This window comes from Pagrus pagrus (assembly GCF_965226575.1).
Source record: "Pagrus pagrus genome assembly, chromosome: 9".
NCBI lineage: Eukaryota > Metazoa > Chordata > Actinopteri > Spariformes > Sparidae > Pagrus > Pagrus pagrus.
In genome coordinates this window covers 25,293,749-25,317,098 of record NC_140193.1, presented here as the reverse complement: position 1 = coordinate 25,317,098, position 23,350 = coordinate 25,293,749, and the positions used below count along the sequence as shown (strand labels likewise).

Here is a 23,350-nt window from a genome sequence, read left to right as displayed (position 1 = left end):
GAAGGGTTAATCAATCATCGTCTCCAGACTTCCTCTTAGCTCTTCCCTCACGCCTTGTCAGAACCTGATCCGTGCCGGTAAACACACTTTAATGTGTAAAATTGGTGGAGATATCTTTTAATTCAGAATGTTGAAAAACAAGTAAAATGTGTTCTGGGTGCAGTCTGATGAGGTTTATGATTGAGTATATATGTTGGTTTACATGTAAAGGTATATCAGGGGCCTCATTTATAAAATGAAATTTTGATCATAAGTAAGACTTAAGCAGAGAACCATGAATAAGTAGTTACAAAAGTCTTACTTTGATGTGGAAATTATTTTATCTCCAAGTTAAGTCTAGACTTGGCATAAGTTATTTTCCTGCTGCTTATGTAGTGGTATTGCAGTTTGGTACTTGTACTGTAAGTGTCCAAGCCTGTGGGGAACTTTGTATGAGCTTTATAAACAACGTGCAGCAGTTTTTCGGCTTTGTTTTCTCAACCCACTATTTAGCCCAATGAATAATACATGTTCCCTGGCTTCAACCTCCTCTAACATCTCTGTGATCTTGTTTTCCAAAAAGCTGGATTTTCTCCGGTGGGTATTCCTGACTTAACCTTATTATTGCTGGCATTATTTCAGGGCAAAGCACAAGACAGGTGCTGTCAATGTAAGTTGACAGCACCTGCACGTTTTTTCTTTCTCAGCATCTTTTATGAATCGAATGTAAGCAAACTGACGGAAAAGATCTTAAGAATAAGTTCAAGGATAAATTTAAAAAGACTTTTATAAATGAATATGCTTGTGACTGGTCAAAAAATAATCAGACCAATCAGTGTCCTTTGAGGAAATAAGGGCTGAAGCTACAGCCATGGTTTATATGTGATGACGGCGAGAAGTAATTGCTAGCTTGTAAACAATGGCAGCCCCCGAAGAAGTTAGCATTCATGCTGCCATAGCAGCAGTTTTATCAGAACTCGACAACATTTCTTCGTTTTCTCGCTCTTCTCTCTGCTTTGGTAAGACTTTTAATTAGCAACTGGCACAGCTGCTAGAGCTGTCCTACTGCTGATCTGATTGGTTGACGTTTATCTGTTATAGATGGTTACAGAGAGATGGTTCGTCCAATCACCTTCCAAGCCATTCTTGAAAGTGCCAGCCCTTTTCCAAACAGTTTCTAGCAGCTCCTCCCCAGATGGATTTGTGAAGCAAACCCTTTTCTGGCGTGTCAGGTTATAGATCTGTCCCCAGTAACTGAATCTAGTCAAACATGTAACCAGTATCATATTCAAAATCTTGTAAAAAAAACACATTTCATGAGAATCAGTTCAATATTAAGCAAGTTACAGTCGATTGTATAGTGACGTCTTCATCTCTCAATACACATTTTGTCATTAGCGGATCTTCCTTAACGTCCTTGGCACAGACACACAGCGGACGCTTACACCAACAGTCAATAAGGTATCTGTTTTTATCAATGTGAAAAAAATATGTAACCTAGCCAACATATACCGTGTGTATGTCATCGTATGTCTCATATACATGATGTACATCCTATAAGCCACCATATACCCCGATCAGCCACAACATTAAAACCACTGACAGGTGATTTGAGTAACATTGATCATCGTGTTACAGTGCAACGTTCTGCTGGGAAACCTTGGGTCCTGGCATTCATGTGGATGCCACTTGACACGCACCATCCATCCAAACACCAAGAACCAAGAACACCCCCTCATGGCTCTCCCTGATGGCAGTGGCACCCCCAGCAGAACAATGCACACTCACACTCACACACCACAAAAACTGCTCTGAAACAGCTTGAGGGACACAACAAAGAGCCAAAGGTGTTGACCTGGCCTCCAAATTCCCCAGATCCCAATCCGATTGAGCATCTGTGGGACGTGCCGGAACAAGTCGGATCCATGGAGGCCACACCCCTAACCCACAGGTCCCAAAGTATCAACTACAAACCTCCCGGTGCCAGACACTACAGGAAACCCCCAGAGGTCTTATGACCATGCCTTCAGGTCGGGTGATAACAGGTTGGAGCTGTTTTGGCTGCACAAGGGGAACCTGCACAATATCAAGCAGGTGGTGTTAATGTAGTGGCTGATCGTGTATACTCATACACTCATCTAGAAGAATATTATGAAGTGAAAATGTGTTTTGACTTAATCAATGCAAGTGAGCCATCACCCTTCTTTCTCATCTCTGTTGAAAGTTACACATGCACAGAGCCGATCGGGCAGCCAGTACAGATTGTGTACTGACAGGCCCTTACCAAAGGAAAGGCATAAGGGAAAGAAAAAGTTAATGAAACATCAATGAATTCATTTTCATAATATACCATTTCTCTCTAACCAAATGCGTCAGTGGTGTTCTGAGAATATATTGATGAGTGACCCTGATGGTAAAGATGTAGAGGATGATGTGGTTTCCAACAGCGACCGGAGTATTATAGCTTAGTAATTAATCTAGAGGGAAGGCTGGGGTTTCTTTGATAACAACCCGAGCAGATGGTGAGTGACAGACCCCTTCATTAAGATTCCATATCCTTCTCCAGCGCGAGATTCTGTCACTTTAACTTTCTGAGACAAGAAACGCGCAATGCATCAGAAAATAAGAAAGCAAACTAGACCTAATGGATTTGTAGACTCACTGATTAGAGAGCATTGGAGGTGCTGCAGAAATATACTCTTGACTGCTCTCTTTGAGTCTGATGTTGTAAAACATAGCAGCAACTGAAACTACATTCACATGCAGCACTGAAGGTACCACTGGTTTTACACGTCTATACACGAGGTGAATCGAGGACACGTCGAGTTAGGCATACTGAATAATGTACTAAAAGAATAATTTTCAAAGGTGTCAGATGGTATTGGTCTTTCAGATGACCTTGTGTGTGTGTGTATGCTCTACATGTGTCAGCATGTATGTGTGTGTGCTTTTACCTCAGAAGTCTGCAGATGCTGCTTCTGTAACTCAGTCTCTGGCTTGCAGCGGCCACACTGGGAGGCATCGGTGGGCGCGACGGGAAGTAGAGCAGGACCGCCGCAAAAAGCACAGCAATTACAGCCAGCTCTGCACAGCGACACAGATAAAAGAGTCATACATGTCATTTCCATAGACAAGACCGTCAAACTAATTTGACATTTTAAAAAAGGTCACTATGACATGGAAAGTCCTCTGAAACCATCCCTGGGATGAACAGAACGGTCTAATAGACAAGAAGTACACCTGTCCTTTCTATTGATGACCTTCAGAACTTTTGGGTCTTAAAAAGTGTCTGCTTTGTCCTTTAGAAAGTAATAAAAATACTACCTTTCAGTGAAACAAAAGCTGCAGGCTCAATCTATTACAGCATGCTTGTTTCTCTTTTCAGCATGCTTCTAATTTTCTGAATCAGTAAAGCATAACAGTGCCAGTAATCTATTTTTCAGAGTGGTGGTTATGAAGATTATAATTGGGGTTTTTTGGTGTTGGTGCAAAATTCCTGGATCCCTTCGCCTGATTGTGTTTTTATGTCCCTTGACAGCGGCGACATGATGTTGAAATGATGTGCTATCGATCCTCCGTGCCCTCAGAGGCTCTTGCTTGCTGTTAGTACCTGCATACATAACCAGCTGGATCCTGTACCGGATGGAGCTGTCAGAAAACGCTGCTGCCATCTTGGTTCCTGTCAGGGTGTCATTGGGGGCCGGCACAACCAGAGGTCCGACTATAAAGGAAGCAGCAGATCCCAGGTAGGAGAAGAGTGAGGCCACGGCTGTTGCGGTGGCTCTCTGGTCAGGGGCGAACCATGTGGTGGAGAGGAAAGGGCCGGCGCTCATTATTGTTGGGCCGGCTAAACCGTTCAGAAACTGGCCTCCGTGTATCAACCTGTGACAGAAACAGCAGGAAAAAAATAGCTTCAATTCTTTGCTATAAAACAACAACAACCACACAAAAAATAAAATCACACACCACACTGGGAGAAAGTGATGTGACAGCAGGCATAAACATCTGTGCCGCATTTTGGACTATCGAATTATCAAGAATCATCATCTTGTGATGAACGACATCTAACTCAAGTGTCTACAATGCTGGATAGTTATAAGAAGAAGGAGTCGGTATGTCTTTTACCAAGGGTAAACATATATATATTCTAATAACATAAGAGCCGCACAGGCAGACGTAGCAGATTGCTTTTTGTGACTAAGAAAACTAAAATAAAGACGAATGCTGTTGAAATATTCTCTCTTTTTATCTATTGTAGATTACAGCCAGCTCCACAAATATTGATGAGGAATCAGTAAGGGAATCAATACTGAGTTGGACCTCTAAGCAGAATTGATAATGGCATTGGTATCATTAACATCTTATCAATTTCCATCCCTAAGCGTGGGGTTCCCATTCTTAATCTTCCACGACATGGGGTCTAATTTCAGTCTCATGTCAAAGAATAATAACTAGGTTAGCATATGCTAACAGTGAGACCAGGCACTCAAGATATTTAACTTAATCTGTCTAATCACAGTCTGACAGTTCTCAGCTCAGTTGCTTTCAGTTACTGTGATGAAGTTGAGTCTGTCTCTGAAAGGGTTCCTTCAATCAGTAAATGATCAAAATGAAATTGATGAAAGATGAAAAGTTGTTCTCAAAGACAATTTGGTCAGTTGTGTCATTGTCTAGGACTCATACGTGACTGGGAAAACTGTATCTCCCAATCTGAGGTTATTCAGGACGTGTGGAACCCTGCAAGCATTTCTTTTGTGAGGATCCTGTTTATGAAACAATGTACCGGAACGACCACTGTAAAACAATCAAACATGGCTGCAGGACTGAGCCTCACATCACTGTAGTTATTAAGTTAAAAATAAGCACATAAACACATGAAGTGATGACACATTTGTTATGAATATCTGATGGTACAATGGCAGGCAGGGTAATGGAAATAAGGCCTAATTATCTCTGACGATGTAGGCAACAAGCTGCCCTTGAGAGAGTCTGAGTTGCTTGTCAGTCACTTGTGCACCTTCAGACTGAGCTGTGTGAGACTGATGTAGCCTGAGATGTCCCCTGATGCCATCAGACCCCTCACCACCTTCCCCCCTCTTCAGAACTGTCTGAGTGAGACAGCCAGCCACCTGAGACAGCGTACGGCTGATTGTCTATGAGCTCAGGAAAGACACCATTCATTTAAAGCAGTCTGAGATGGTTCACCAGGGAGAGGGGGAGAAGGGGGGAGAAGGAGAGAGAAAACGATGAGGAAGACAGAGGACAAGGATGGATCTGGGGCTAATTAAGAGTTTATGGTACGTAAAAATATTCAGTGTATTTGCGATCGGGTTGTGAGTTTGACAGCGACAGGCCTGCTGATTCTTATTCAACATAAGTGAGTGCAGGCTGGAATGAGAAAACTGGAGGTTTGGAAGTTTAATCAAGTTAGCTTCAACACTTTTAAACATCTTGTAAACAACTCTTTGGATGACCCATATCACCAATTAGGTTAGTGAAGTAAAGTAAGTTTATATGACAATCCTACCACATTTTATTAAATAGAATCATGAAGAAATATTGACTAAAGGTCCGGTGTGTAGGATTTAAACAGAATACACTTCACCATCATGTTTTCATCAGTGTATAATCACCTAAAAAACAATCTTTTGATTCTTTAGAATGAGTTTTAGAGAGAGAGCAGGTCCACCATGTTTCACTGTCGTGTTTCTACAGTAGCCTAAAACAGACAAAGCAAACACTGGCTCTAGAGAGGGCCTTTTGTCATTTTAATAGCCATCTTAGGGAAGGGGAGAGACGAGGGGTGTTCAGATGGTTGCAATCTGCAACCTCACCGGAAAACGGAAAAATACCCTGCCTTTGTTAGATATCGTTTTTACAAGAGTTTGAACCCACATTTTAGGGCTCAAATTGCAAAAAATGTGTGTATATCAGTCGATATATGGATACTGAAAATCTTTACTCCCTAATATCAGTAACAACATCAGCCGCAAAAATCCAATACTGGTCCGTCTCTGATTATATCTTTAAGAACTCAGTTTTAAGACCCTTTAGGGGCGGCTGTAGCTCAGTGGGTAGAGCAGGTGACCAAACCCCGGCTCCCCTGGGCGGAACCGAGGCACATGCCGAAGCATCCTTGAGCAAGATGCTGAACCCCGAAATTGCTCCTGATGCGCAGTTGGCACCTTGCAAGGCAGCCTCTGCCATCAGAGGGCCCTGCGATGAGCTGGCGTCTCATCCAGGGGTGTACCCTGGCCTTCGCCCATTCAGAACTGGATTTGGCCCCAGTAGCCCCGCAACCCCCCGAAAGGGGGATAAAGCGGCAACACCCCGCGACCCTAATTAGGAATCAAGCGGACAAGAAAATGAGATGAGACCTCAGTTTAAATCAAATTTATCTGATTTGTATAACTAATATGCTGAGACCCTAAAAAACCCCAAAACCCACTACTGACATGTTGTTGCTATCCATCAATGTCTTTGTCAAACCATCATTATGACCATGCAGAAAATTAACCTGTGTGAGGATGACAACTATATTTAAATAGGACCAGTGTCGATACACCCAAATGAAGGTGCTGGTACCACAATAATATAAAATCGATACCATATACCATATGTAAATACTTAGGAGAACTGTTCTTCTGCAAAAAACAAACACATAAACCAAAAAGTGCAAGTAAATGTAATGTGGTCCAATATTGGCATTAATTTAAATTGACTCAGGGAAAAGGAATAAGTAAACAACATTGTAAATCTGAGCAGACATTTGATGCCAGCTCTTGGTGCTTGGCAGTTTTCGATACTCTGTGCTACAGACAAACTTAATTTGATACCAAAAAAGCTTTGAAGCCCAAAACCCAGCCCCAAATTTAAGAATGCAATATGTTTAGACTTAAAGTTGGCACATACCAGTTTGTTTTACTCTTCAGTATGCTTACAATTCTCTGGCCTCAAACTCTTTATGACTTGGCAGTCCATTGACTCCGGAGTTCATACATAAATGTGTCATGACAGAATATAGAGTGCGTTGGTCAGTGACAGACTGATTGGAGAATAACTTGTGTACCCTACATCTTCCCACATCTCAGACCTGCTCACATCCCAGCCTACACACCAGCACCTCCTAAAATACTTTCAATTCATCCCACTCCCTCTCTCTGTACACTTGTTCTCCCGGTCTTGGTCTTTGCTGCTAAAACAAGTTTCAATGGTGTTTTATTGCATCTACGAGCATGTTAACATCCCGTTCTGATCATATGTGGGATTTGACATTTAAATGGAACACAGAAACCTGGCTGATCACCTCCTATCTGCTGCTCTGGTCACCTGCAGAGGTGCAGGCATGTCTTTGACACCTCCACATCCAGCCTCTCTGTCATTTCTGTACCAAGTGAATCACCTCAGCAGCAGATGGATGAACCCAGTGTCAGGACACTGCCGCATTCACCACTACGCCATTTTCCTCTCCATCTTAACATGAATGATGGAAGACGATGGAGACAAGTGATCAAATATATCCTCCACCGGTGTCACCCTGCCATTTTCATTTCAGCATGTAAATCATCATTTCCTCATGTTTTTACGGAGATACCACTAAATGATTTAGGTCACAGATGGCAAAAAGTTATCAGGTTTACATGCCTGTTCCATTCTCAGAGTAACAAACCCCTTTGAAGGAAAAGAGAACGTAACACATGTTAACAGCAGGGATATTAGTGTGCAAGGAAATTAGTTCAATGTTAAAATTTTGTTAATTTTGTTGCTGCACATTTAAATACTTTGTTGTCTTCAGCCACAAATATGACTTGAAAAAGTGACTATATTACAAAAATGGCTTTCTTAGGATCACTGTTCATCACATGGCACATTAGAGTCACCAAAAACATCTTCCAATGTGTGCATAAGAGATCATCATCAAGAGGCTTTACATCTGAATCATTAGCTCTTGATTGTCCAATGTCACCTGATCCACTGCTCTACAGCTGGGCCCTGTCACAACTTTCAGAAACATTGCCAGCACGTCACTAGTTTCCTGACTAGTGGCAGAGAACAGTAGCAGCTTGTAGAGAAGCTGCAGTTAACTTTAAATTTAATCTTTTCACAGCTTTTAAGCGTAAGCTGAGGCAGTACAATAGGGCTGCACTAATGATTATTTTCGTTATCGATTATTCTGCTGATTACTCTCATGAATATTCAATTAAAAAAATATGAGAAATGCTCATCACAGTTCCTCGGAACCCAAAGTTACATCTTTAAATTGCTTATTCTGTCCAACCAACAGTCAAGAACCAAAAGACTCCTCATTTACTGTCATAAATGACAGAGAAAAGCAGCAAGTCCTTAAATTAAAGCTTGACATTGTTGTTTGAAAAATTATTGAAATGACTAATCGATTATTAAAATAGCTGGGAACTCATTTCTATTTCTACTGTGTGCATTTAAAGTGCAGTAAATTTCTATAGATTTTTCTCAGTCATGTGAAATGCGTTCGTACATTGTTTGCAATGCTGTTGATAACACATGATATTATGTTTACCTGCTGCACTGAGCCACTGAATGTGCTGCTTCCTGTACTGAATTGAAATGTACTGGAAACCACAATCAACTGGCATAAATGTGCTGGTTAGGTTTTGCAACGCACCCTGTGATTACAGTCTCATTTAGGCCTGGGACCGCTCCAGATACCAGACTGATCCACCTGCTGTACTGCATCTTCTCATTAGACTCAAGGATTATTCCACCCGCCAAACTCAAATCCACTTTGTTTAAATACTGATTATTAACGCAACAAAGACACACAACATAAACTAATGGTGCAGTATGTAGGATTTATGGGGATTAAGGGGCAGAGATATAATATTAAACGTAAAATTATGTTTTCATTAGTGTATAATCACCTGGATCTAAGAATAGTGTATTTGTTACTTTAGAATTAACCTTTAATATGTACAGAGGGAGTGGGTCCTCATGCTGCATCGCCATATTTCTACAGTAGCCCAGAAGAGACAAACCAAATGCTGACTTTAGGGGGGCTTTTGAATTTTTTCACATTTTAAGCATCACTGTAGAGGAGGGTGAGGCAAGGGTTCATCTGTTTGTTGCAATCTGCAATCTCACTGTAGTTGCCACTAAATCCTGCACACTGTGACCCAATGTTACCTCCTTAACACTAGATTTCATTCATTTTTTTAAGCAGTGTCAATACAACTCATTTGTTTTTGAACAAAAACCTAAATGATAACATTGCCTCTTTGTCAATGCCGATGACATCTTTCAGCTCTTCACAGCCTTTGAAACTTTGTGCTACAAAGTTTGGTAGGAACTTTGAAACTGCTGAAGCTAAGTACCCGACCGTACTGTCTATATGCTCTCAGGATGGATGTGACTAAGAAAATTGGCTTTAATGTGACAGCAGATGAGGACGGATGGTGAGCAATGTGAGGATGAGCGGTCACATGGGGCAGCTGCACTGTGGCGGGTGCCGCTTTTTTCAACACGATGATTAAGTTAATCAGTATTGATGAACCCTGTCAGACGGAAACTGATCGAGAATGAGACAAAGAAGCCAGCGCTGTGGTGAAATCCTCTCACTGCTTCTGACGGACCCAATTCTGCCATCACAAAAAGGCCAGGCCAAATGTGTCTTGAAAATGACACCACAGCAATCGTCACGGTAATAGGACAGCCTGCTGTGGGACCCACCACGTGTTCTGATGGGCAATCAGACACTGTCTGAGTGAGACTAAGATCTACCTGATTGGCACTTACTAATCACACAGCTGGTCTGTATTTAAATGCATGAGAGAGACAGACAGAGAGGGAGGGGTGTGAATGCGTGAAAACAGGAGAGTATGAGGAGGGTAAAATGTTATGGCTTTGATTTGAGAGCTGCCCTGATCGCAACAAGGCGTAATCAGTGACCACTGAATCAACGCTGCCTTTCCTCTCCTTATCCCACCAAACAAAACAAAACGCCCAGTTCTTTTTCTAACCTGACTTTAGCAGCTACACACAAGATTCTTGTTATAAAATAGAGAACCTTCCGCTGCTCACAAGTTCACGACTGCCTTTGATTACCTAAAAGGGATCTTAAAAACTCAAAACAAAGAGGGTTTTACTTCCTCGAGAGGATATCATAAAAAGAAAACGGAGTAATCACCGATCAAACATGAAACAGCATGTGGAACAAACAAAGCCCTGCGGGGGCCTGTCAGGGGAACTTCTACCTGGATAACTGTCGCCATTTGTCTTCTGATCAGGGGAACAGGAAACTCAAATGCTGTGTTTGATCGCTCTCTCAATGCCCTTGAACTCCGCACCTTAAAAAAGTCTGGAGCCAGCTCGACTTGAGCTGTTTTGTCAGGTCCCTCCCCTGTCTCCATCATCTGAGCCCATACTTCTGATAGGAACAAAATATATGTTTTATGAGAGCCAGCACGCACTGCAACAACACAGGTCACTAAACAAAGCCCTCACAGTTTGATAATGTTTCACATCCACTACTGCAAAGCAAAGAGTGACACCTACTGGTTATCCAGGGAGCTGCATGATTCTATCAGCCTGCACTTCACTGAGATAATCCACTGTGTCATCCATTAAAACACAGCTTCAAACACTCTGACCTTTTACATTTAACATGCAAATCAGGCCCAACTCTGTCAGAACTAACATTTGCTGTGTTATCTTGTCTGTCACTGTGCAATCTTGTTTTCTACTTTGAATACCAAATCCAAAGAGCTGAAGGTCAATGCTGTGAAAGGTTGTCCCCATCATCCAATGGGAAAACAGCACAGATCTGACCCGGGCTATATACCTTTAACTTTGTGCGCATTTTAGCTTGACTGCCAGCAAGAACTGATAAATCCTGTTGTATGGATGGATTTAGGAGGAGTGAGACTTACAGATGCTGTTTTTTGTACTGGACGGACGCTTCAGTCAAGCTGAGGTAAAGGTTTTGTTATCCAACAATGACTGCTTTTTACCAAGAACATATGTTCAAGTTGGACATATTCAAATCTCTCTGGTCAGAATTTGAAGTGAAAATAATCCCTGCTAAGCACTAGTGTTGTCACGATAGTGGAATTTCTAACTTTGATATAATACCTTGAAAAATATTGATATTCGATACCATTTTTGATACCACAGAGTAACATTGACACAACATTGGGGGCAATTGAAACCATTTCAAACATCCAGTATTAATATGAATCAATATTCGATACTTTTGACATTAAAGGTGCAATAAGATATTCTAGAGAAACATAGCAGATTGTTGAGGCTCATTCTCAGGTGGTCAAATAGCGATGCGTTGGTTTGGTGATGCACAACATCAGTGGTCTCTGTGAATTGTTTTTAAGCTCAATAAAAAATATGACTGGAAATTCTCTTGTTTGTCCAAGACATTGAAATCTCTCAGGACACATGGTCCAGCACTAACTGAAACCTTCCTGAGGTGTATCAGTTTTTTATATTATGTCAATCTGGCTGTAATGTAGATTACAGGTCACAGTGTGTCCGTTAATAAATGCAGCAGCTCCTCAAGAGTTGAGACCAGCCTCCTCTATTGTTTCCCAACTGCTAGATAGTGAAAGGTGTTTACCCTTGAGGCCCAGCAAGCAACAACACAACCTACATTTAAGAGTCCTGTCTGCACTGGAATGCAAAACAGATCAGTAAGGGCTAGGTGCAGGTTCAAAGGTTACTATACCGAAAGTACTCTGATGGAAACGCAGCTTTTGTCAGTTTACCCACTAACAGCCCTGCACTGAGCGTATCCAAACAAGAGGAAGATGTTTCTTGTGTTATTGCAGCTCTCCTTCTATTTTAAGTCCACTTCCCCTTTACAGTAAGAGCCTCAGGAAGACCCTTGTCCTTTGTGACCTGTAAAAGTTGCCACTGTTAAACACAGCCAGGATCACGTCATGCAACAGGGCTACTTCAATCAATACAAGGTTAACAGCCCAAGATAAGACATGAGCCAAACATGTTTACTCTACAGTACATGTTGGAATGAGCATGTAGAGGTAGACTCATATGAGAGGACGATGCTCTTGATTCAAGGCTGTGGAAGGAGCCTGTTAAGCTATCAGTATGGGCTGTGAGGACTACACAAATGCAGAATGCTACACAGAGAGGCAATACATTCAGGGTGCAAAACTTGACATTTCACAACAAATTGTAAATACTCTTTTTCAACGTAAGCCCTGTCACAAGCGAATCATGATTCTACCACTTGTTCTGCCTGATACATTAACATTTGGCCTGTATCACTGTACCATTAGCTTTCACTGTACTAATGGCTTTCTTATGACACAGAGAGAGAAACAAAATTGATTTATTTGCTCTTTGAAGGACAAAATTATTTTAAAAATCCTTAAATCCACAGAGTGAAAGTGATCTGTGGCTCATTCTGTGGAAACAGAATTCCCTCTATGTATTGATATTTTATGATATACCGCCTCATTGTGGAGCCCAGTAGGAATCATTAGACAGATTACCACTCAGAAATATTCAATGAAATTACATTTTCAAAAGGCAAAGTATAATTAAAATGACCTTCTGTGAGCTCTTGCACTTTCTAAAAGAGGAACAGTGAGCTCATGAGTCAAACTGAATATGAAACACTGAGAATAATAGGATTTTCCTTTTTGAATGTTTTCCAGTGATAGCCTGTCTTCCTGCTGTCTGATAAGGGGGGAAACTGGCAGCAAGGACATAAAAAAGTAGCATAGGATCCACACAGTATTGAGCTGTCTTTCAGCAGCCTGTTCTCTGGTAGTCAAACACTTCCTGACTGTCCCTGTATTCAGTTACATGCCTCTACTTTGAAGAAAGGGAAAGGACCTTGACTGGAATCAATACAGCTGTACATGGAAATAACTCCCTCACAAGACGTGTTGTACTGAGGTTCATCTTGCTGCTCAGATTTTTGAACAATGCTAGCAGCCAGCTAGATTTTGTGCACGAATTTATGTGTTTTCTTTACTTTCGAATGAGATTTTTATATCTACATGGGGGGCCAGTCCTCTTCCACCGAGTCCGCCATGTTCCTACACCAGCACGTAAGGTACAAACCAAACACTGACTCTATAGAGGGCCTGTCGCATTTTTCTGCCGTCGCTGTAGGGGGAGGGTGAGATGAGGGTTGTTCAGTTGGCTGATGCCACTAAATATTACACACTGGACCTTTAACTTTAGCATTTTTTTCCCCAAATCTTAATTTGCCCAATACTTTGGTTTTTGATCGAATAGAGAGCAGCAGGGAAAATCTGTCAAGTGTTACTGTCAAAGCCACAGACTTTATTTCAGCCATTTAACTGAAAACCCATTCAACAGAAGCCACTGACTTTGACATGAGATAATAGGAAGCGCAAAAATGCTAACTTATGTCAAGGGTCAGGACCAAGCCCCCAGGAAGAGCTCCGGGCTTTGAAGCCAACTTTGCGTCTGTAAAATGGTGGATACTTTTTTGAGCTTCACAACCCCTGCGAAATGACTAATTTAAATAAAATTTGGAAAAGTCAATATTAAATCATCATTTCATCTCTATTTCCATCTTTGTTAGTCGGCTCGATCGGCAGGAGTAGTGTGCATGCTCTATGGGCGACACAACATGGTAGATCCAGGTAAATTTATATCTGGGAAAGCAAGCTTTTTTGGCTCCATGTGCCACTGAGCAGATTTCATAGGAATGAACGGGGCTCCACCTACAACACTGTGTCCAGGTTTAATTTAACATCCTTGTATAAGACTCATTCCTGTGGCACTCTACTGCAAAACTAACGACAGTCCCATCAGCCTCAGCCTGTACTTTGTGCTTAGAGCTAATTAGCAGATATTAGCATGCTCAACTACATAACATAATTATCACTTAATGTGTTGGTGACATAAGATCATCATCTTTGTGAGCATCTTTATTTTCAGCTGCCGATCTGGCAATTTGTTTCTCAATTAACATTAATCATTTTGTCAGTAAAATGTCAGAAGGAGTTGGAGATTGTTGGTAAAATTTCCCAGAGCCTTGGGTGACATTTTCAACAGTGTTGCAGCAGTCCAGAAACACAAAGATATTCAGTTTACCATCATCATTATGTGATGAAGAAAATCAAATCATAACATTCCTCACAGAGGCTAGAACTAGTGAATGTCTGATATTTTTCCTTGAAAAATAAAAGTCAATCATCAAAATAGCTGTGGATAAAATTTCTGTGGATTGACTAATCCACTAATCTACTAAACATGTCAGCTACATCAGAAATCATGGTGAACTCATTCGACAAGAAGAAGCCCCAACTTTATCTCTTTTTTTCCTTTTTCCCCATAAACTGATGTACATAGCTGCTCCTGAATTGGTTGTGGCAGTTTGATGGAAAAAGTTTCCCTAATAAATCAAATTATGTAAATTATGGAGGGCTTATGAGTGCACTGAAGATCACGAGTCACTCTCTGCCTTCTTTCCAAAGCCTTTCAAAGGATCATCATCACACTGGCCCCGTTGAACCATCTGCTGGCATAACATTTACAGAGAAGTCTTACCATCGTCTGAGATGCTCGTCTGTCAGTGGGACGCTCCTTAGAACTGAGCCCAGCAGCATAAAGAACGCCGAAAGGAGGAGGGACGCCCGCAGACCTGGAGGACACATGACAGGGAAGGAAGGGAAAAGAGTTACACAATTGATACTTAATCAGTATGATTTTATGATTCATCTTTAAAATGAAAACATTTTTTAGGGTTCAGGGGATTAGGGTTCTCCTCAAATTGCTTGTTTTGTCCAAACAACAGTCAAAATCCTTAAGGTATTCAACTTACAATGATGTATATAGAGAAAAGAAACTGATGGCACTTTTTCCTACGCACCTACACTCAGTCGCAGTCTAATACAACAGTTATGCAATAAATCCTCCACTCATGAAAGGTTATAATGTTCAGTTCTCATTGAAACTATAATAAAGATGCTGATTCACCTTTATTATCTTTTTTGAGGATGTAGTTTCTGGGCCTGTAGAAATGCATTGCTTTTTGCAGAGAGCCGTTTCTGTTATTTAGCCGTCTGGCAAGTAGGAGTGTATGTGGCCAATAATACGTCAACAGGAATCCCACAGTTCCTTCTTTAACGTCGCATGTGTGACAGCAATAGCACAGACAAAGCGCCTTTCTCTGTCAACTTGGAAGTTTCTCTTCTCAGTTTCACACACATGATGCCCAGTTAAAGAAACTCTCTCTGCTTCCCTATTCTACTTTTCCATGTCAGCTTCCATTTGCTGAAGCTTTGACTAAATCAATATACAATGTAGCAAATAAGATATAATGTATATATAAATGAACATGAGTCAAACAGGGCAGAGGAGGAATTGTACTGATCCTTGCTGTCACTGACATCATGCCAATACAGCCTCATGGTACATGGTAGGAGTTTTTCAGGCTGTTTCCTCTATATATCAAAGTGGAGATGCAGTCAGTCATTTGTCTCCATGCTGCGTTCTGCTGCATCAAATATTGACAGGTCACCAGTAGCAGTATGGACAGACAAGTCATTAAATCCATTAGCAGGATATTAGTTTCCTGTCAACTGTCCCTTTCTTTCTTAGATCAAACACAGCTTCAGTCAGAGCTGAATTAGAGAAAGCTTTGCTTCATTGCCTCATTGAATAACACTATCATAGAAAAAAGTGAATTAGTTGCACTGCTAAATTTAGGTTTCAGAGTCATGGATGCCTTTGTTCGGAAAGTCAACTGAGGACTTTTAACAGATTTTTTAAATGCCTTGGATATTCCTCTTTCAAAATGCCTGGAGCAGCAGAGGCCTTACAGAAAAATAACTACTTAACTAAAAAAATAAATAAGTGAGAATTTTATACTTTTTTGTTTGATATCATTGTAAGTTGAATAACCTTAAAGTTTGGAGTGTCGGTCAAACAAAACTATCAAATAGTTTATCCATGGCTCTTTGAAATTTGACAAACTGATTTACAGAAAAGTAAATCATACTACAATAGTTATTAGTAGTAGCCCTGCATCTGTTTTTTTATATCCAAAGAGAAACCAATACAGTCAAATTTTAAATTAAGTGTCTAAAGCATTTCAGCTCTCTCTCTCTCTCTCTCTCTCTCTCTGTTTTCATTGTTTTCTCCCTACCAGATTCAATTCTTACAAGTGAGAACAGATCATAATCAGTTAATCAAATTTTATTTCTGCAGCATCGTCTCATAATAATGCTCTGGGAGTGATGCTGGCTTATGTTTTACACAACATTGCATTTGTATTTAGTGACACAGAGAGTCAGTAACCTATTTTCTGGAGAGGCCCTCAAGGCCAGCTGCTGCAAGCAGGACGTACAAGCTTTACAACCTCATATTTAAATGGGTGGGTCAGCTGCCTCTGACACATTCTGTAACATCAGCATATATGTATGTATGTCATACACTAAGCACATTGTGTAGGTTTACTACTCCATGACTGCATCACATATGAGTCGATGTTAAGACTCCAGCCACTCTTGGATGGCAGCTCTGTGTTGTTGATCGTGAACAGTCTCTACCTTTGGGGAGGGGAGCTCCCAGAGGGAAGCCGAACATTTTCCCCTCTGGCAACTTGGAGAAGAGCCAGTGAGTGTGTGTGTGAGAGAGAGAGAGAGTGTGTGTATCATACACAGATGACAGTCTAAGCCTGTTGAAACCTCTGGATATTTTGTCGCTCACCCTGTGGCTTAACACAATTTGTGAGTGCTGAATGAGCCGCTCTAATTCAATATGTGACTCAGGGCAGAATTAGCTACAGGACGGGTCTAAAGTTGAGCATTAACTTAACAGGTATGAGGGGAATCTATAGCTGGATTATGTCACTTTAGTAAGTCTTGTCAGTAAGAAGTTTCTACAGCTCACTGAAAGCAGCAGATATGATGTTTAAATTAGGCACACAAAACATCCAGAAGAACTTCATGTAATTACTGATGAATCAGGATCACAAGATGAGTTGTGTAATTTATTGTAAAGACTTTGCCTGCGGTCTTTAATTCATCAGCAGCCTGGTTACTGTGATGTTGTTATGGTGTTGTTACTGTCTTTGTCATCTGACAGTCCAGCCGGGCATGAAGTACTACGTGTCAGTCAGGTGATGCAGAGGAACTGGTTAGGTGAAGTGTGCTCTGACTCAGCAGCTTAAGTCAAGAGCTCTTGAGGGACTTCAGTAAATGTTCTGTGGTTTCAAGAACATTGCAAATTAAGAAAGAATTGTTAAGGGCCATTTAAGAGTTTCTTATCCTACATCAGCACTTTTAAACTCTCACATGCGTCCAACTCTGATGCTGGACAGTGGACACTGGAAAACACTTTGGCACGGGCTGATGTTCATTTGAAAAAGTGAGAGTTATCAACCCATTGTTTTTACTGCCAACATTTTCAACAATCATTTCAATTAACACAACTGCCAAATCCGCACTTAAAGAAAAGTATTAATTGTAAAAATAATTTAAAACTAGAACCAAGTGTCGACAATCATCCTATTCAACAACTGATAAATTCTGTTCAGCATTTTATTGTTTAAGTAAGTGATCAATTAAAAATATCAAACTTTTGCTGCTCCAAGTAGAGCCCAACTGATATTGGACTTTTGGAGCGGGTGCTGATACCAATATTACAGATGATGATCCCTCAAATTAATGGTGTCAAACACTTATAGATATGTACATAATGGAGGCAGGCTATCTTACAGTTGAACATAAAACTTTAATTTACAAAATTACTTCAGTGAATTGAAAAAACTTACTGGGAATGTAAAAAATGGCATCTTTTTCTGAATTCAGTTTTGTTAAAAAACAAATAAAAAAGTTTGATATTGGCACATTTAGGACAGCATATGCTGATACTGACATAGCTGGGATCAGGTGCCTTCCTTTAAGATGAGGAATAATGGTCTGAACCTCAGACTCCAGGTTTGTTAAAAGTGATTCAGACACAGAGAGACCTACAATCTATTGACCAACAGTTCCTGCTATCACAGAAAGCATAAAAGTATAATCAGTAAAATGTACTTGAAGTATTAAAAATAAAAGCACTCTGGGACTGTTATTACTATTATTACCTCCACCAAGGAGGCTGGTTTTCATCTGTGTCCATTTGCTGGTTGGTTTGTCGGCAGGATTACACAGAAACTACAAAACTAATTTCCATGAAACTTGGACGGAGGATGTGTCTCGGCCCAGAATAGACCCCATTAACTTTTGGTGCTGATCCAGATAAAGGGATGGATCCTGGAGTTTTTTCTCACTTTCTTTAATATTGCGAGACAGGCCGTTTTTCAACATTTTCATTAATTTCTCAGTCAATAATGTATGGGTCTTGATGGAAAGAATCAGGTGTATTTAGGTGGTTGGTATCCATAAGTAAGTACAGTTTAATGCAGAACGTATACCCGGTGATCTTAAATTATGGTAAAGCAGTTAAATTTAGAGTTATAGGGTTACTGAGTTTGATAATGGAGTAAGCCTGATTGAATTCAACTGGATTATTGGGCCATAGCAGAGGTATGCACTCTACTGAGTGCCATAGTTACTCATGAATTAAGATTTTATTGTCTAAGTTTGTTGAGGTGGAGCTAATTTTAATTATTTTGTATAGCAGTACACTAATGACTATTTTCATTATGGATTAATCTACTGATTATTCTCCATTCTTGGTTTGTAAAAATTCTGAAAATAGTGAGAAATCCAAGTCCAAGTCACGTATTCGCAATTCTGTTTTGTCAAACCAATTTAACAAAATGTGAAATTATTTAAAATCAATTAAAATTATTAAAATAATGAAAGGGAATAGCAGCAAAACGTTACATTTGTGATGCAATAATGAAATCTTTTACATTAAAAATGACTTAGATGATTATCAATTAAAAAGAAGTTGTCAATACATTTTCTCTATTAATTCAATTAAACTGTGCGTATATATACTGTTGAAAGCAGTATCGTGAAAGTTCATACTAAATATGCTCTTTGCAGATTTAGGATGGAAAAACCCTAATTTATAAAGTCACTAGACCTACTGACTAAAGCTGTCAAGCAACTTAAGTTAAGAAGTACAATATTTCTTTATGAAATGCAGTAGAAGTACAAAGTGCCATGAAAAGAAATGACTCAAGTGCCTCAAATGTGTACTGGAGTAAATGTACTTAGTTACATCTCTCCAATTAAATGTATGCCTGTGAGAGTCTGCCTGCTATGGGGGTCACCATTTTCTATAACAACATGATACATCACGTGACCAGGGACAACATCTGCTGCTCAAGTTACAGATCCTGACCGATAAACAGAACACTGTGTGACACCGGACATCACCACGTTAATCTGACTGTATACAAATAATCTATCACGGATAGGATGTCCTGTAACAACACCAGACTTGAGTGAGCTCTCCATCACAGTTATCAGTATATCATGAGTTTGTAATTAACTCCCGTTGATAACACCCCCCTACAGGTTTAGGGGGTGAAACGAGGACTTAAACACCATGACGTTAATATAGGACACCGTGTACCGAATTAGACCAGCTCACCTTTTTTGTCCATTAACCACATAAACAGCAGCCAGGGGACGAAACCCACCGGACCCCACAGCACCAGAACCGCGATGTCGGACTTGGAGAATCCGTAGGCGCGAACGGCCGAGTTCTGGATGGGACCCCAGAAGTTCCACACCATCCCCTGCATCAGTCCCAGCAGGGAGAACAGGGTCAGAACCAGCCATCTTCTCCCGTACACCCTGCTGTTTACTGGATGACTGTTTGTCTCCGCATGAGAGGGGGTGAGAAGCGGCTCCCTTTCGGCCTCGGTGCTCGTACGGGCACCCATGGCAGCTCTCTGTTCGTCAGTTCAGTTAAAATCCCGGTTGTAGCGGTACAGCAGCGGGAAATGGACGTCTCACCGGTCTTCACTCGATCACAACAACAAAAACAGCCGATAGCTTCTTTCTCTGACACTTAACTTTACTGCGCATGCCCAGGCGGAAATAGATGCGGGAGTGGAAACTGTGGTCGTTGGGCCGCCATACAGGTGTCGTGCCAAAAAGTGATCGTCTGCCAGAATCTGATTTCCGGCCGCGGGAGCGCGCACAGCAGCCCGTTGAGCGGTAGCGTTTAAACGTCTGGTTTTCTCTGGATGAAACGGTCATGATATGCAGATACACACAACTGTACGTCCGCAATTATAGCAAAGGTATGTGTCTTAGAAAGTTTAACGTTTGTTGTTACGTAATTATCACAACTGTGGCCAAAAGAAGTGGAGTTTGTAGCGAAATCAGGCCTGACAATTACGTGATAGACATGTCCCTATGTGCTTGGTATGTATGATGCCTTTTCTTTAGCCCTGTCTTATGAATTAGACTGTAATGAATGTGATTTATCGGTGTGGATTTTCAATAAAGAAATGATCACTTTTGCAATTATCCTCGTGACTCTGCATTATCTTTTAATCTGATCTGGGCTCTACATTTGCTTCCCATGTTGGGATGTGTCTTGTACATCTAATATTCTTGTTTATGCCTACTATTTGGAGACAATACTATGAAAGACATGATTCGGGAGGGTTAAAAGCCTATAAAATAACAGTTTTCACCTGCCAAAAAGTGATTGAAGGACATATACAGTTATTGAAAAGTTATTTCTGCCTAAATATGACTTGATCTCTTTCTTGAGCTTCATAATATAAAGATCTGAGCTCACAGGACAGCTTGAAAATCTTGTAAAGGACCATTACAACAGAAAATGTGCCTTTTCACCTGCCAAAAAGTGATTGAAGGCCAAATACAGTTACTCAAATGTTATTTCTGCCTAAATATGACTTGATCTCATTCTTGAGCTTCATAATATGAAGATCTGAGCTCACAGGACAGCTTGAAAATCTTTTAAAGGACCATTACAACAGAAAAAGTGCCTTTTCAGCTGCCAAAAAGTGATTGAAGGACATATACAGTTACTCAAATGTTATTTCTGCCTAAATATGACTTGATCTCATTCTTGAGCTTCATAATATGAAGATCTGAGCTCACAGGACAGCTTGAAAATCTTTTAAAGGACCATTACAACAGAAAAAGTGCCTTTTCAGCTGCCAAAAAGTGATTGAAGGACATATACAGTTATTGAAAAGTTATTTCTGCCTAAATATGACTTGATCTCTTTCTTGAGCTTCATAATATAAAGATCTGAGCTCACAGGACAGCTTGAAATTCTTTTAAAGGACCATTACAACAGAAAATGTGCCTTTTCACCTGCCAAAAAGTGATTGAAGGCCAAATACAGTTACTCAAATGTTATTTCTGCCTAAATATGACTTGATCTCATTATTGAGCTTCATAATATAAAGATCTGAGCTCACAGGACAGCTTGAAAATCTTTTAAAGGACAATTACAACAGAAAATGTGCCTTTTCACCTGCCAAAAAGTGATTGAAGGACATATACAGTTACTGAGAGGTTATTTCTGCCTAAATATGACTTGATCTTATTCTTGAGCTTCATAATATGAAGATCTGAGCTCAAGAGACAGTTTGAAATTCTTTTAAAGGACCATTACAACAGAAAATGGGCCTTTTCACCTGCCAAAAAGTGATTGAAGGCCAAATACAGTTACTCAAATGTTATTTCTGCCTAAATATGACTTGATCTCATTCTTGAGCTTCATAATATAAAGATCTGAGCTCACAGGACAGCTTGAAAATCTTGTAAAGGACCATTACAACAGAAAATGTGCCTTTTCAGCTGCCAAAAAGTGATTGAAGGACATATACAGTTACTGAGAGGTTATTTCTGCCTAAATATGACTTGATCTCATTCTTAAGCTTCATAATATGAAGATCTGAGCTCACAGGACAGCTTGAAAATCTTGTAAAGGACCATTACAACAGAAAATGGGCCTTTTCACCTGCCAAAAAGTGATTGAAGGCCAAATACAGTTACTCAAATGTTATTTCTGCCTGAATATGACTTGATCTCATTCTTAAGCTTCATAATATGAAGATCTGAGCTCACAGGACAGCTTGAAAATCTTTTAAAGGACCATTACAACAGAAAATGTGCCTTTTCAGCTGCCAAAAAGTGATTGAAGGACATATACAGTTATTGAAAAGTTATTTCTGCCTAAATATGACTTGATCTCTTTCTTGAGCTTCATAATATGAAGATCTGAGCTCAAGAGACAGCTTGAAAATCTTTTAAAGGACCATTACAACAGAAAATGTGCCTTTTCAGCTGCCAAAAAGTGATTGAAGGACATATACAGTTATTGAAAAGTTATTTCTGCATAAATATGACTTGATCTGTTTCTTGAGCTTCATAATATGAAGATCTGAGCTCAAGAGACAGCTTGAAATTCTTTTAAAGGACCATTACAACAGAAAATGTGCCTTTTCACCTGCCAAAAAGTGATTGAAGGACATATACAGTTACTCAAATGTTATTTCTGCCTAAATATGACTTGATCTCATTCTTAAGCTTCATAATGTAAAGATCTGAGCTCACAGTATGCTCCTGATGTTGGACTGAAAGGGATGCTCTGCCTCAAAGTCACTTCATATCACTCATCAGTTATATTCTGAAGAATATATCTTAACCACTACTTTTCACTACTTTAAACTGTGGAAAGGGCCAGTGTGAGGTGGTAATCTGTCACATATGATGCTTCAGGATAAAGATCAGTCATTTTGAGGCAGAAAACATCTTCAAGTTACAAGGAAGGAGCTGCAATCAGTTTTTGGCAAATGAAAAGGCACATTTTCTGTTGTGATGGTCCTTTAAAAGATTTTCAAGCTGTCTCTTGAGCTCAGATCTTTATATTATGAAGCTTAAGAATGAGATCAAGTCATATTTAGGCAGAAATAACATTTGAGTAACTGTATATGTCCTTCAATCACTTTTTGGCAGGTGAAAAGGCACATTTTCTGTTGTAATGGTCCTTTACAAGATTTTCAAGCTGTCCTGTGAGCTCAGATCTTTATATTATGAAGCTCAAGAATGAGATCAAGTCATATTTAGGCAGAAATAACATTTGAGTAACTGTATTTGGCCTTCAATCACTTTTTGGCAGGTGAAAAGGCACATTTTCTGTTGTAATGGTCCTTTAAAAGATTTTCAAGCTGTCCTGTGAGCTCAGATCTTCATATTATGAAGCTTAAGAATGAGATCAAGTCATATTTAGGCAGAAATAACATTTGAGTAACTGTATTTGGCCTTCAATCACTTTTTGGCAGGTGAAAAGGCCCATTTTCTGTTGTAATGGTCCTTTACAAGATTTTCAAGCTGTCCTGTGAGCTCAGATCTTCATATTATGAAGCTTAAGAATGAGATCAAGTCATATTTAGGCAGAAATAACATTTGAGTAACTGTATTTG

The 23,350-nt window shown here is 40.1% G+C and overlaps 1 protein-coding gene across 1 annotated transcript in view; it reads right to left on the bottom strand.

Moving 5' to 3' along the window:
• Positions 1-20,010, bottom strand: part of slc49a4 (solute carrier family 49 member 4) — a 60,827-nt gene extending 40,817 nt beyond the window's left edge. Inside the window, exons 1-4 of the mRNA XM_084362388.1 lie at positions 19,525-20,010; positions 14,518-14,611; positions 3,590-3,861; positions 2,934-3,063 (exon numbers count right to left, since the gene is read on the bottom strand). Coding sequence (XP_084218514.1) covers positions 2,934-3,063; positions 3,590-3,861; positions 14,518-14,611; positions 19,525-19,819 — 791 coding nt within the window. The 5' untranslated portion in view covers positions 19,820-20,010. The remainder of the gene's footprint in view (positions 1-2,933; positions 3,064-3,589; positions 3,862-14,517; positions 14,612-19,524) is intronic.
• Between the last annotated feature and the right edge of the window lie 3,340 nt (positions 20,011-23,350).